This window comes from Poecilia formosa, unplaced genomic scaffold, assembly GCF_000485575.1.
Source record: "Poecilia formosa unplaced genomic scaffold, Poecilia_formosa-5.1.2 Scaffold340, whole genome shotgun sequence".
NCBI lineage: Eukaryota > Metazoa > Chordata > Actinopteri > Cyprinodontiformes > Poeciliidae > Poecilia > Poecilia formosa.
The window spans coordinates 1-15043 of NW_006800279.1; the positions used below are offsets into that span (position 1 = coordinate 1).

Below are 15043 nucleotides of genomic sequence, written 5' to 3' on the forward strand. Positions count from 1 at the left end.
AAGCACATACAAAAAGTATTCACACCCTGGATGTTACACTATTAATATTGCTTTGACAAATCAGTCATGAATAACAAACTTTGGCTTTTTTGACAAAAAAAAAAGTCTAAAAAGTAACACTTTATTGTTAAAGCAAAACTGATTTCTACAAAATAATGACAAATATTTTGTAGAAATATTTTCCCTCTTTAATTTGGTATTTAGTGTCAGCTCCTCTGGCTGCCATCCCAGCAGGGGGTCAGAGTGGACTCTCTAACGCTGCACTTTCCCTCCATTCTTCATGCTACGCTTTCCGTCAGGCTGCCTGTGGATCGCCAGTGAACAGACCACCACTTCTCCATCGGACCGGGCCGCACCAGCACATCCACCTTGTTGTATTTAAATCATTTCTGTCTAACTTTAGGTGAAAGCCTGGTGTCTTGCTGGGGAAACAAATGTCCTCTGAAGTCGCAGTTCTCTGGCTGTTTCTGCTTTTGTTTTACCTTCTCAAGTCTTCCAGGGTCTGCTACTCAGAAGGATCCCCCTCAGCATGATGCTACTGCTGCCATGGTTCACAGGAAGGATGGTGTGATTTCGGTGATGTGTAGCGTTTGACATAGACGTCTTGTCTGATGGCCAAAACTTCTATTTTGGTCCCAACAGACCAACTTTCTTCCACTTGACCTTGGGAACCTTGGGACATACTCCTTCCATATCTTGATGGATTTCACTAAACTACCTGAGATACGAAGTGCTCAGATTTTGTTGTGTCCATCCCCTGACTTAAAGCTTTCAATAACCTTTTCTTGGATTGGTTGGAACGTACTTTAGTCTTCCTGCTCTAGTGGTTAACCAGGGATGCTATTGAACCAGGGAATGGACCTTCCAGAACCAGCAGAACTTAGACTGCAATAATTTGAGACACATTCGCTGCTCTCAACTCATCTCCATTCCCCTCATTGTGTGACTATCACCACTAGTTGGCGCTATCTCTGCCAGTTTTTTTAAAGGGGGTTTAATATTCCAGCAATCTGTTAATTTTTGTGAATTTTTTTTTATTTAATTGCCATCATTATGAAGAAACCAGATTTCCTTTTTCACTTTTTTTCCTCATTTTTTCTCATTTTTCATCCACTCTGTGGATCATGAAAGGGGGTGAATACTTTGTAGCGACACTGTAGACATAATTTTCAAATTAAGAATGACCTTGTGACATAAAATGCAGCAGGCGGTGTGTAGATGTTTGCTGTGTACCTGCAGGCTTGGCTGAGTTCTGCTCCACCAATGGGACGTCATGGCTAACGTTCTTTCTCTTTCGAATCAGTGACAGCAATGAGCTGTAGGGGGGGGGAAAAAAGCAAAAATCTTAGAATAAAATGCAATATTTGTATTAGAGCAGATTTTTTTTTTAATTCAAAATGCCCTGGAAAAACATTTTTGTTTCATCGGCGCTGAAACAAAGTAGTTCCATTCTAGATTCTCAGATCTAGAATCATGTAAAATAACCTAATCAAAAAGTTTTCATTGGTAAATATATTTCTATTTAAACATTTCATTGCATTTATTACATTACATAAGTGGATTCCTCAACAACTTCTCAAATACAGATGTTCAGACAAAAAAAAAAAAAATCTAACCTGAGAGGGTTAGAGGTCGACTCTGGGGCTGCAGGAGGTAAGGGCGGAGGTGGAGGTGGAGGTGCTGGGGGTGGGTTGGTGGCAGCGTTCAGCTTCTTCTGGAGTTGCTCAACTGGCCAATCAAGCACAAAGAATTACACAAAATATTTAGGAACAGCTGCAAGTGTAGGAACAAGGGAATGAAAACAATTCCATTTTAAGTAAAACTAGATCTTTGGAGAATTTAAGGATTTTTCTTCAACACAGATGGGAGGAGTTAATTTACTGCACTGTAAAAAGAAACTGGTTCAACTTAATTGAATTGCTTCAATTGGTTACAAGGAATTCAATTAAGTTTATCCAACTTAATTTTGGATAAATTCAAATTAAGTTGTTTTAAGTTTTAAGTTAAATGAACACAATAAAGTTTTAAGTTAAATGAACACAATAAAGTAAGTTGTCATCACTAAACCAAAACATTAAGTGAGATTAACGTTAATAAAACAAATTACAGCCCAAATACACTTTTCAGAGTGTAATACTACATGAATACCACAGCAGAAAATGTTGTGCTTATGTCCAACACAAGCAAGCCTCCATCCATTTCCTAATACTACTGCAGTCTGCTCAAAGGCTAAAGCTGTGCAGTTGTCAGTGCTTTGCGGTGCAGCTTGTGTGCTGGACTCCACTGACTCTCAGATTTCACATTTCTTAAGGTTCTTACTTGTAAACTGTAGATCTTTGACTTGTTGTTCGGCGTTAAAGCAGCGGATACGGCACGCCTCCTTTTCCTCCTCCAGGAGCTCCAGCTTCAACTTTAATGCTGTTAGTTCCTTTTGTGTTTCACAGGTCTTTAGTTTTTCTTCCATCTGCTTGATCTGGTGACCAAACATAAACCATATTTATAGTCAGGCTAAAGAATAGTCACAAAATATAAAACAACTGTTTAATGAACTTCGGGTTAAGTGTTAACCAATATTAATTGGCATATTTTTCACCACATAATGGGACGAGTGTCTAATTAACTAATTTATCCCCCCCTAACTATAACTAATGAGGGAAGGAAGGTAACCAGAAATAAGAAAGATAAAGCTCAAAGTTCTGGTTACATTAAAATAATAAATGTCAGTATTTGTTTTATTTTCATGTGCTGTAACTCCTTTTCTCATATTCCATACTAAATACCAAAAGAGAGAAGCCAGTTCACCTGCAGTAAAATATGCCATGGGCCACTTTGATTTCTAAAACTGTATCTCCTGAGAAGGCTGCTTGGTAAGCAGCCTTACTAAGCTAAGTACCCTTTGGGCTGCTAAAGCAAAGTTAGTCAAGAACAAGCTAACTTAGCAAGCTAACCTAAAGAAGTTCTTTAAGCTAGTTTAGCTTGAAGAACTAAGAAATAACTCACCTTCTTTCTTGTCCTTTTGAACAAGAATTTAACTTCTTATCTGTAAGAAGCTAAGTTCTTATTCATAAGAACGTAGCTTCTTATTTATAAGAACTATGAAGCTAAAGTTCAAATGTATAATTTGGTGTTATTGCTCATGGATTTTAACTAAAACCATATCATAAAATCAAACAAATAAGATACTGTAAATATGCTTGTATTTCATTTTTCATTATTTGTGTTAGTTTTCACTACAGTTAGAGTTGGCAGTTTTTCCTGATTGATTCTTAGGACAATTATACACAATACGACTTTTTCCCTTTCCAAAGAATTGTAACAGCTTTACATTATCCACAGATGTCAACTGATGTGAAACGAGCTTTAGATGACAAGCTACCAGCCCTTAATCTCTGCTGACAGGTTTGGTATCCTAACAGAAATTAAACATATAAGTTTAATTTCATCCAACATGTAAAAAAAAACAAAAACAAAAAAAAACACAAACAAATTTTAAGAAGACAAAGATCAACATGCAAAAACACAGCTTCTATTTTCCAAGCAGATTCGTTTTTGTGGAAAGTGTTTTGCGGTTCGGATCGGACCTGGTTCTGATGCTGCAGCCTCTGGGTCTCCATCTGTTCAGTCAGAGCGGTCACCTGACTGACCACATCCTGCAGAGCTGGGCTGGGCATGCAGCTCTGCAGCAGGATCTGACTCTGCCGCTTCAATTTTGTCTGTTCGACCAGCATCTGAACACACCAATAAGGAAATAACAACAGCATAAAATAGATAAGACTCAGGAACACAACGTCGCAGATGACAAAAGAGTGCGGGCTCACGTCTCTGGCAAAGTTTTCTGCCTCTGTCCTCAGGTTCTGCTCCAGGTCCAGGGTGTGCTGCAAAGCTTCGTATTCTTCCACAGCAAACTGAGAAACTGATATTAAGACATTTACACATATAATTTTCTGTTAAACTACATATTGCTAAATCCCAATGAAAGACACCTCAGTCACTTTGTACAAGCAGCAAAGTCCAGCATGATATGTAAATATCATATACGTATGACCATTTCTCATTTTCTGCAAATAAATACTAGATTTTTGCTTGGAATTTCAGAGAGATGTGAGTCGTTCATAGAATAAAAGAACAATGTTCATGTTATTCAAACATAAAACAAAAAGTAAAACCAGAGAAACTGATCATTTTACGTTGCCTCTTAATTTTTTCCACAGCTGTATATATATGTGCTTATTTTTACTGAGCTATACAATATTTTGTACAGATGCTTCATAAACAATTTAATTTTAAAAGCATTTAAATACAGCTTGTAAAATAAAACAAAACAAAAAATTCCAAGAGGACTGAATACTTTTGTGTTACTGATTTCAAAGCTTCAATAGCAGATTTGTCCACTCATAAATACCTCAGTGCTACGAGTGCTACTCTGACACTCAGAGTGAAAAGCCCTTTCTACAGACGGTAATATTTTAAACCGACTCTCACCCAGCGCTTTGAATAACCTGTTGGATATTTCTGCTTTAGCAACCTGCCAGCCTTTAGCAAAGGCTTGAGGATTCCTTTTGCTCTGAATGTAGACGCTTCAGCGATGGGATTTGAAGTACAGCTTTTTGCTCAGTTACTGCATTTAAGCGTACATTACAAAAAACATTCTGAGTCTCACTCTGGATAAAATTCTTTCACATACAAGTTAGAGTGGGATTATTTCTCATATAATTCTAAATAAAAAGAGAGTCTTTGGAGTCCGTCTTCTGCTTTCTGTGCAGAAATGACAGAAAGCAGAAGATGTGTGGAAGTTCAGACTGACTTCTAAGTTACCTAAAAATGTTTGCTCTGAAAATTCTGCATCATTTATCGCCCATCCAGAGCCACCGATCACTGTCTCTCTCCTTCATGCACAGATGACTGCAAAGCGGAGCGGAGGCACCAGGTGAAGGCAAAGATAATTATTTAGATGTTGACAGTGGCAATAATGTTGATTCAATACCTCAGCTCTGGAACAATGCATTTCGAAGAAACGTAACGTCACATGTCACATTCAAAATTACACGTATTAAATAAAGAGTGACCCCTGTGAATCAGGCCAAAGTTCCCGTAACGGTTCATTTTGTGTGAATAGGACATTTTCTCTCCATACTGTGTCCTTTTACTGTTGCTGTGGGTGAATGTGAATAACGAGAGGAGAAAATGTTGAACTATATGCGACCCGCAACGTGTGTTCATAACAAAATAGGTAATTTTTGCAAATCAATGAGGCGAATAATGTTTATTCCTTACCCTAAAAGGGTTTACATCTTTTCACACACGGCATGAATAATGATACTGCAGCATCTCTGCAGCATGGACGGCTCTCTAACCTCTGCTGTAATGCTCCAGGAGCTTCTTTTGTTGCAGACGCTCAGCAATTAAATCCGTGTTGTTGTGTTTCTCTTTCATGAGCTGCAAAATAAATAAATAAATAAAATTAAAACATTATGAAAGAAAATGAAATGGATTTGTCTCTTTTGTCTACATGTCACTATTTTACAGTGTCGTCTCTTAAAGTGAAACTGACATTAAAAGTCAGACATTAATCTAGATGTGTGACAGATTAAAAAGCCTTTTGTCAAACACTGTGAAGGTAAAGATAACAGAAAGAAAGTTCATATACGAAGCGCACAGGATTCAAAAAGATAAAACATAACTTTGTAAATTTAAATGAAAAACATTTCTGTCTATACTTCCTGGACCTAAAGTCTCAATAGGTTGTTGAGAATTTGTTTGGTAGTTTATGGCTTATTATTTGGGATATTATAGTTTAATATTTAAGCAACTATTTGAGTTGTAATTGTTATTTCATAGATCTAGTTAGTATTTCATATTTGGTTCAAAACTGACCATTTGTGGACCTTTAATTGAATGGACTATATATCCCATGACGCTTTAGAACTAGAAGTTAGAAGAAGAAAAACAAATATGGAGGGGTTTTCCTGAAAGAGCTGTGTTTTCTGTGACACTCTGTCATCTATCATATCATATATGATTCATTCATCCTTTTTCTTCACTAAAGTTTGTCTGAATAATCTGTCCGACTCCTTTTCATCTTTGAATTAATAGAATATACAACATGGGTCTCCCAGCAGTGTAAAATCTTGCTATTGCGGTAAAATCAACTTGAAATGAAAACATATTACCAAAGATACTTTCACAAGGGATTCTAGGAGCTCAGAGGGGGATGACAGTGGCAAAAAAACAAAAAAAAAACTACATGTGAGCTTTACTTTTGATAGGCCTTCTTTATGCAGTAGAATAAGCAGTTGGACAATAGACATTACAAAATCTACCTATTCTCTAGTTATTGAAAAGACAGGACAGAAACTGTGTCACAGGACTCAGTTTGCCAGAGGGAAAAAAATCAGATCATTGGATTCACCTGAAGAAAACCACAGACAGTTTTTGAAAACTTTTGCAAGCCCAAGTGGGAGAATATTGACAGACTGTAATCAAAGAAGACTTAAAAGTAAAAAAACTAAAAAAACAAATGTGAATTTGCTTAAAAAATATGGTCTAACTTTTGCTTAAGGGTGTGCACACTCAATCTAGTTTCTGCAGCTTTTTTTTGAAGTTTTTTGCACCTCCCCTTGAACATATTTATCTGTTTTTCAGTTGAACTGCACAACTGTTTCAAGAGAAAATATTTTGAACACGTTTTTTTTGGCACTAATATGTGAAAATTTAACAGTGCGTATGAACTTTTGAGAGCCACAGCAAATAAGAAAAAGAGAAGAAACAATTCAGCCACATTTCAAAAAGAATTTGTTGAAAACAAATTCTTTTTTATGTGTATTAATAAAATGGCAGTCTTTAGAAAGGTGGACACAGGAGACAGAGTGTGATCCACTGTCTCAGTATCGAACGTCCTCTTGAACGTCCTCCCCGAAGAGACGACGCTGGCCTATTTTAAAAGCTGTTTTTGCAAAGCGAGCCAAGCTGGCGTGTCACTCAGTCCGCTTCGATTATGACAAATATTCTCCTTACATGATGCTGCAAAGTATAAAACTATTAGAAATCTTAAACTTACTTCGTCACAGGCAGTCTTTAGTTGTTGTCTCGTGGATTCAAGATTAGAGATTACTTCATTTTTCTCCTTAAGTGTCAATTCCAACTTATTTTGTAGCTCTGAAACAATAACAAAGTAAACATCATTTTCAGATTGATGGTGATTTTAAACAAACATGAACGTCAAGGTTTCCCCCAGAAAACTTGCTAAGCCTGGTGGTTTGGCACTAGGTCAGTCATTCATCCAGCGGCCCGTCGTGGTTTTGAGATAAAAAAAATTTTAAAGTTGAGAGGAAATTTGAAAATTTCACTTGATAATTATGTGTCATTGAAAGATTAATATTTGAACACCAACTATAAAGTCTTAAAAATGCAAACATTTTAAAAAGACCTAAATAAATAAGCAATGCTTAGCCTGGTGGGGGCACAAGTAAAGCCTGGTGGCCCGCCAGGCTTATAATACACCCTGGACATAATAATTTGGATGAAAATACTATAAATTTTCTGACTAGTATAATATCAGGTAATTGCCCTGCCTTTTTATCTTTGCCCAGAAATCAGTTGATCTCGATGCTTTTAAAAATTGATTAATGACCAGCTTTGATTGTGAAGTTCACCTTCTGCTTCAACACGCATGTAGTGGAAGGACGACTGGACTTTGTTTGCTCAGTCTGAAGACTGAGCAAATCAGCTTGTTCCAGAACTTTATTGGTGGAATTTTATTTTTCCCTCTGGAGTCATGAGCACCTTTATTTTGTCATGAACAAATTTATCTGATACAAGTTGCTTAGTGCTAACTGGCCACTTAACAAGCTATGCTGCACAATGTTGGTAATTTTCTTAACTATTCCAATGAGAAATACTGTTGCTGCAATAATGCCCAAGCTTTTTCGAATGGTATTGCTTCTCAACACCCACAGTAGTTTTCTTTTTCAGCATTCCCCTTAAATGATCAAGGATTTTCTGTGAATAAACACACCTTGTACTGTGGACTTTATATAAAATCTGTTTGTTTTTTTTCCTATAAATTTTGATCATGACCAGTACTTTTTAATCATTTCTAGCAGATAAGTGGTAAAAGAAAAAAGAAAAAAAGAAACACTTTTGAAAGTTTTGCTGAAACTCAGATTTCTGAGATTTCTGTCTTTGTTGATTTTATTAAACATGAAGTTAATGCAGATTGATTCAAAGCTGAAGAAATGATCTACCTGAGACGAAGGTAGTGCAGTCGGCGGAGAGGCAAACTCTGGCAGCGGATTCTTGTTCCTCCTCTTCATCCCTAACTTTCTCCTCATCGCCATCTTGCTCTTCTTCCTCCAGGTTGATGTCTTTGATGGTTTCTGGGCTGAGGTACGATATCATCATCATGCTCTTCCTCTTCAGAGAGCGGTTTTCACGTTTTAACTTCCGTTGCAGAGAGAACACAAGAACAATGGTTGTTTGCATACTTTCTTCTATTTGTCACAATACAAAAAAGAAATCAAATCTCATTGTATTTTTGTTTTCACACCAGGAAAGTCCTTTGGAACATCAACGCATTCCAGTTGGTTGAAAAATAAAAGATCCTCACTCATATCAGAACTGGAATTCAAAAACCTAACAAAACTCTCCATTTCCAAGAGCAATAATTTCTACCTATTCAAGGTTCATTCAATATATTCAAACTCTCATCTAAATATTTAAACTTTCACTTAGTATATTTGACATTTATTCAACATATTCAAACTTTCTTTCAATATATATTAATTTTTTTACTCAGGATATTCAAGGTTCATTCAACATATTCAAACACGCACATTCATATAGATATATGTATGTCAGTCATTCTTGATGGCAGAAGAGGCATCGGTACAGTAGTGCACATTTATCTGTATAGTTCTAATAATTGATGTGACTGAATTAAATGTGTTTATTCAAAGCTCTTGCGGAACATTTTTAGCCATGTTTTTCTTTGTGTTTTGTCCATTTGACATGATGTTTAACTGTGAGAGCGATGATTGCCCTTTTGAAAGGTCGTCCACCAGTCGATCAAATGTATCAACAAAGCAAAGACCCTCAGCACAGCCGTCATGAGGCTCATCTGAGGGAGAGGAGTGCAAATTATGCATCTAGATGTCATCTGAAGAAAGAAGTGGGAAAAAAGAAAAGGACACAAAAAAGTAAAAAAACAAAAAATAAATAAAATAAAAAGCATTATCAATGGCATCCCGTAGAGAGCAGATTGCAGCAAATCTTTCTTTTGATGACACCCTTCAGACTGCATCTGTTTTGTTTTTTTTTCCCCTGAAACGCAATCAGCAATACATAACATGGAATTGCATTCTTTCAACAAAATTGAACAGCTCAGCACAGATGCCCATATAAATTACATACTCAGATGAATCCAGACTGACATCGCAGTGGCTTGCTCTCTCCGAAGGTCACTATTATGAAGCAACAGCCCCTTCATCTTGATTACACAATGCCTCAAAAACATTAAGCGTCAAAACCACGTCTTCATCTTTCCAGTTTTAAATTGATGTTCCCTTGCAGCTACTTTTTTTAATTTGAACGTAGGAGTGTCGAGAAATTTCACTCAGTCTCAGCATCTTTCCAGGGTTCTAAGAAATAACCTACCGTCATTGAGTGTGAAGAGATTTACTGCGAGTTTAATTTGTTTGTCATTTTCTATGGCGACTTGGACCTTATGGATTGACTTAAATATGTTTTGTGTAACGGTGACAACGTGATACGGAAATCTTATGTTTGTAGTTACGTTTTTTTACAGTTCGCTTAGTTTTGGTGATCAGTGGGTTTGAATCTGAGCTCAATATCTGAATCTTATTATCTACAGACTTAAGAATTATATCACTTTGCCTCAAAATTTAATGTTGTTTTTGATTATGTTATTGTACTATCTAACGCAGTAACATATGTCAGCTGTGAAGCTGTTGCAGTGTGAATTCACCTGGCAAATTCACAAACTGTTTCTCTCTGGCACTACTAACAGTGTGAAACATAAAAATATAAGATTTGAATGTAAAATTTCAATATAAACTTTATTAAAAATATATATTTATTCATTATTTATGTATTGTATATTGATAAACTGCTCTGGTACAGATGTAGGATCCTTCTGATCATTATTGTGTTGTTGTTTTTTTTAACATAGGTATATTTCCTTTTTCTTTCTTCATTTCCCTTCATTTTAGTGTTGACTTTGGAGGTAAGTGCTGATGTGTGTCGTTAAATAGCTATTTCAAATATAAAAGTATCTTCTCAACTTTGTGTAATCTGATGTAGGCACTGTGTGCTAATAAATGTTTTTTTATTTATGGTTTCGGTTCAGAAAAATATAATAAATCCATTCAGATTAGATCCCCTCCAATCTAATCTGATGAGAATCATATTTTTGCTTTGAATTAATCACTTAAGAAATAAGAGAAATATCTGTATGTTTTTTATGTCTTCATGTTATGAGACTGATATGTGTCTCTTAGGTCAGGTACGACCCTCCTGGTATCCCAGCCCTGTTTCCTGTCTGGGTTTTTATTTTGGTGTGACACCCCAACATCGTCACTGGCCCACCTTAAAAACTTTCTGGATACACCCCTGCTCTGCAGTCTGAAGGAGGCATTTTTATGCTTATATAAACATGTATTTTCCAACATTAATGCCTTTAAATATTGTAAATATGCTCTAAATTCAAACTTACTGAAGGGTAACGGTGAATTAGTGGAGGAAGTATAGCAACATACAACTGACTACAGTAATCAGAAGAACTGCATCCAGGATCTCGCAAAGATTTTTGTGGCGAGACGTCGACTATCAAAGAAATTGTAATTATGGTTGGTAATGAAACCTCCCCTCCCTTCAGTGCTTAAAACCTCCAGCATTTTCCATGTATGACAAGAATGAGCGCTTTCACCATCAGGCTTAAGGTGTGATTTAAAAATTATTTTTGACATTACTATGTTTGTCCAAAAGTATTGGACTCATTTATTTGAGGATTTTTTTAATGATCTGTCAGCATCAGAGGAATCAGTGCTATTTGAGAACAGTTGTTTGTAGAACTCTCAGAAAATATTTAATTCTCGAGAGACATTAAATGGTTTACCACTGCAGTCAGTATTTACTAAAATTGTTTTGTTTTTTTTCTTTTATCATTTTCAGATGATTTGGAAGGAATGTACTGTGATCAACGTTCTCAAAGCATCACCTCTGTGTCTGGAAATGTGTCATTACCTCAGACATTCTACATAAGAGTAGAGATTTTTATTCATTTTTAGTAAACTGAGTTTTAGGTGAGTGAGCCCTAAGCTAAACATCCAAGCATTAAAAATGTTCAGAACTTTTTCAAAATCTTTGAGTTTGTTTTTTTTATCTTCCACACACTGACAATGTTTGAAAAATATACAGTTCAGGCGGTTTGAACTATAAATAAGTAACAATGTTTATTCTTAAACATTCATTCAGTTGTTGTTGTTTTTTGTTTGTTTGTTTTTACTGAACTCAACCCAGATTAATTATTACATTTCTTTTCCAAATCGCTTTGGGATATTCCTCTTTTTGCTTTAATGTAGATTAATGTGTCCCTAACAACAACTTTATCTGGTGCCCTGTCTCAGTGTCAAAGCTATTTTTAGTAGCATGCAATGAAAGGAAAGTAGTTTTATACTGGAGAAGCCTGGTCCTTCCCATCCTACAGAACTCTGCTCGACTCTAATCTCTCTTACATCTCCGTCTGGGCTTTCTCCAATTGACTTGGATTCCTCCAGTCCTGATTTTTCAAAATATATGTAGTGATAAGAACAGCAAAACAGAAACTAAAAAGAGTGTATGTTTAGTTTTATTTTAAAAGAAATTTCTGCACTAAAAATATTGATATGCAAAAAAAACCCCCAAAAAACAGCTTTTGGAATACAGAAAACAGCCTACTTTATAAACGGGCTGATAAAAGTGCTACTTTCCATAAATTATAAAGATCCAAACAAGCAGAATGAAAAGACACTGAAAGTTCAAGTAGCAAGAAAAAAAAAGAAGCTGAAAAAAAAAAGCCTAAAACTTGACCTTCACCATAATTCACCAGCAGTCTCCCACTACCCCAAATTTGGTCCGGCAAGGTGGACTGTAGGGGCTTTTGTACAAAAATTGAATAAGAAATGATTACAGTTATAATCTCTGCACCAGTGGGCTACAAAATCACTATGTGTGGCTCCCTCACACTCAATCACAGTCCACAATGGGAAGCGTCCAACAAGCTTGCTCTGAGGAACCGGGGCAATTTTCACCCACAAGATGTGCTGTTGACGAACGCGCTTCTGATTGCAACATGTATGATTCAGTAGAATAATCTTCATGTCAACACACTGACCATAGTGCCATCCTGGGAGGCTTCTTTAATGTGTTATGGATGATTCATTTAACCCAGACTTGAGGTAAACAAAGACATGAGTTAGTTAGATTACGTTATTTCTTTGGTCAGGACATTTTAAAATACATTTCTGTTCATTAGATTTATAGTAGTGTGACACAAAACTGAAGCAACACATCTGTGTAGGGATACTGTCTACCTTTGAGGCCAGGGCTTCAGCACTTTCTCGACACATCCTCTCAATCTCCAGGTCCTCCTGAATCGCGCTGACTTCCTCGATGACTCTCTGAGACACTGAAAAATCACAGATATTTTGGTAACACTTTATTTGAAGGGGGGTGAATAAGACTGACATGACACTTTCATAAACATGACATAACACATGTCATGAACATGAAAAAGTCATCATGAATATTTATGACTGTTGTCATAAAGCATTATTCGGTAAATTATGACACTTTTAATACAAAGTTGACATTATTCAAAATGTCTTTGTTTTGACAACTTGACATTAACTAAGAAATCATTACTGTTTAAACTTTACCTTTAATAACATAAAGTCACCTAATTTTTAAAGTGTAATCAGTAATACTTTTATAACAAATTTATATCAGTAATGATTTCTTGGTTAATGTCAAGTTGTCATAACAAAGACATTTTGAATAATGTCAACTTTGTATTAAAAGTGTCATTATTTACTGAATGACGCTTTATGACAACAGTCATGAAGGCTGTTTCATGTTCACGACAGGTGTTATGTCATGTTTATGACAGTGTCATGTCTGTCTTATTCACTCCCCTTCAAATGAAGTGTTACCGATTTTTTTTCTGCTCTTATCACTGGATGTTTTTAACACCCTATCTTGAGTTGTTGGTTGTTTTTTTTTTTCACACTCATACACTGTCACATTACAACAGTGATGTTAAATCTAATATTGAAATAAGAAAGTGGCGTAATCATAATAATTGGGAAATAAAAGGTCATTTTTGTTTAACGCTCTACCTGAAATAAGTGGCACAGAGCAGCCCGACTGGTACATTTTAATATGGCAAGTACTACAATGGTTTTTTGGTTGCTCGTGTGTCCATCCATCCATCCATCCAATAAAATGTTATAGAGTAAAACAAAATTGTCAGAAATTAATTTTTTTTTTATTCTTGGTGAAACTGATTAGAAAACAGTTTACGTTTCCTTCCTTCCTTTGTTCCTTCTTTCCTTCCTTCCTTCCTTGCTTCTTTCATTCCTTCCTTTCTTCCTTCTTTCCTTCCTTTTCTTCCTTCTTTCTCTCCTCCCTTCCTTCCCTCAATCAACAATCATCTTTATCTGGAAGATACTGAATGACATACAATAGACAATTTCAGTATTCAAATGTGAACTGTACCCAAGGTCCATTTACCTGAAACGTTTGGATGCATTCTGCATTAAACGAACAAGAACCGATGCTAATTTGAGAAGAATTAAGTCTAACAATGGAGTCTTTGTTACTATGTGCTGGAAGCTGTAAATTATTTTCATTTTAGTACATGAGTGCTGAAGTCTGTTGGGAAAAAGTGGAGCACCATAGAATCCACGGATGTCCAGTTGGAAGTTTCCAGTCAGTGATGGTCTTTGGGGGGTGGCATGTCAACTGGTGTTGGTCCACTGGGTTTTCTGACATCTATGCTCAATGCAGCCGTCTAGGAGAAAATATTACAGGACTTCACGTTTCCTTCTGCTGACAAGCTTTTTCATTTTCCAGCAACTCTTGGTATCAACCCACACTGCCAAACATAACAAAAGCTGTTTCCAGGGTAACTCAGCTGCCACTTGACTGTCCAGCAAACTGGCCTTCGCTGAACACCATAAACACTCTATGGGGTTTAGTCAAAAAGAAAATGAAGGACACCAAACCTCAGAATGAAGAATGAAGATGACTTGAGGCAGGAGGCTGATCGACTCCATATCACAGTGGATTGATGGGGTACTTAACGCAAAATCTCAATTCACTAAGTAAAATTGTGCAGTTAATCAGATAGATTAATTGCACACAGTTTTCAAGCCTTTATTTTAATCATTAGGATTTTCCACTTACATCTAATGAAAACAAGAGATTTAATTTCCTTTGAAGACTAAACTTAAAGTACATTAGACCAATAAAATTTAAATACAGAGATGTGGGCTTTAGTATGGTTAATAGCTGCTTCAATCTAAAAGATTCAAACCTCGTCTAAACACACCGGAGAAGAAAAGAAGAAGAAGAAGAACATAATTTCAAGCATAATATTCTGGTGCTTTCAAACCCAACAACATTCCAAACCAGAAATTGGTTCATCCCAAGCAGATAAGCTCAGCATCACCTCTTCACTTTACACAACAATAAAGCAGCCAGCCAAACACCAACAAGCAAACTTATCGAGTTAATAATTAATTTAGAGCGGACGTAGGCAACCAGGAGCTACAGGTGAAAAGTTAACTTTCATGATTGTGGGCGTTTCTGTGCTGAATCCACCATAGAAGTTAAAAACATATTTTGCCAATCACATCTATACTTTATTTCATTGTACATTCTTAGATTAAGAGTGTTTAACTTCTACACAATACTGCTCAAAAAAATAAAGGGAACACTCAAATAACACATCCTAGATCTGAATGAATGAAATATTCTCATTGAATAC

At 36.1% G+C, this 15043-nt stretch overlaps 1 protein-coding gene across 1 annotated transcript in view; it reads right to left on the reverse strand.

Annotated features, from left to right (window-relative positions):
- Positions 1-1233: 1233 nt before the first annotated feature.
- LOC103153129 (shootin-1) overlaps positions 1234-15043 on the reverse strand; it is a gene marked incomplete at its 3' end in the record, with an annotated part of 19871 nt that continues 6061 nt past the window's right edge. Inside the window, exons 3-11 of the mRNA XM_007573940.1 lie at positions 12588-12682; positions 8244-8439; positions 7058-7155; positions 5355-5436; positions 3819-3913; positions 3582-3728; positions 2320-2473; positions 1617-1728; positions 1234-1316 (exon numbers count right to left, since the gene is read on the reverse strand). Coding sequence (XP_007574002.1) covers positions 1234-1316; positions 1617-1728; positions 2320-2473; positions 3582-3728; positions 3819-3913; positions 5355-5436; positions 7058-7155; positions 8244-8439; positions 12588-12682 — 1062 coding nt within the window. The remainder of the gene's footprint in view (positions 1317-1616; positions 1729-2319; positions 2474-3581; positions 3729-3818; positions 3914-5354; positions 5437-7057; positions 7156-8243; positions 8440-12587; positions 12683-15043) is intronic.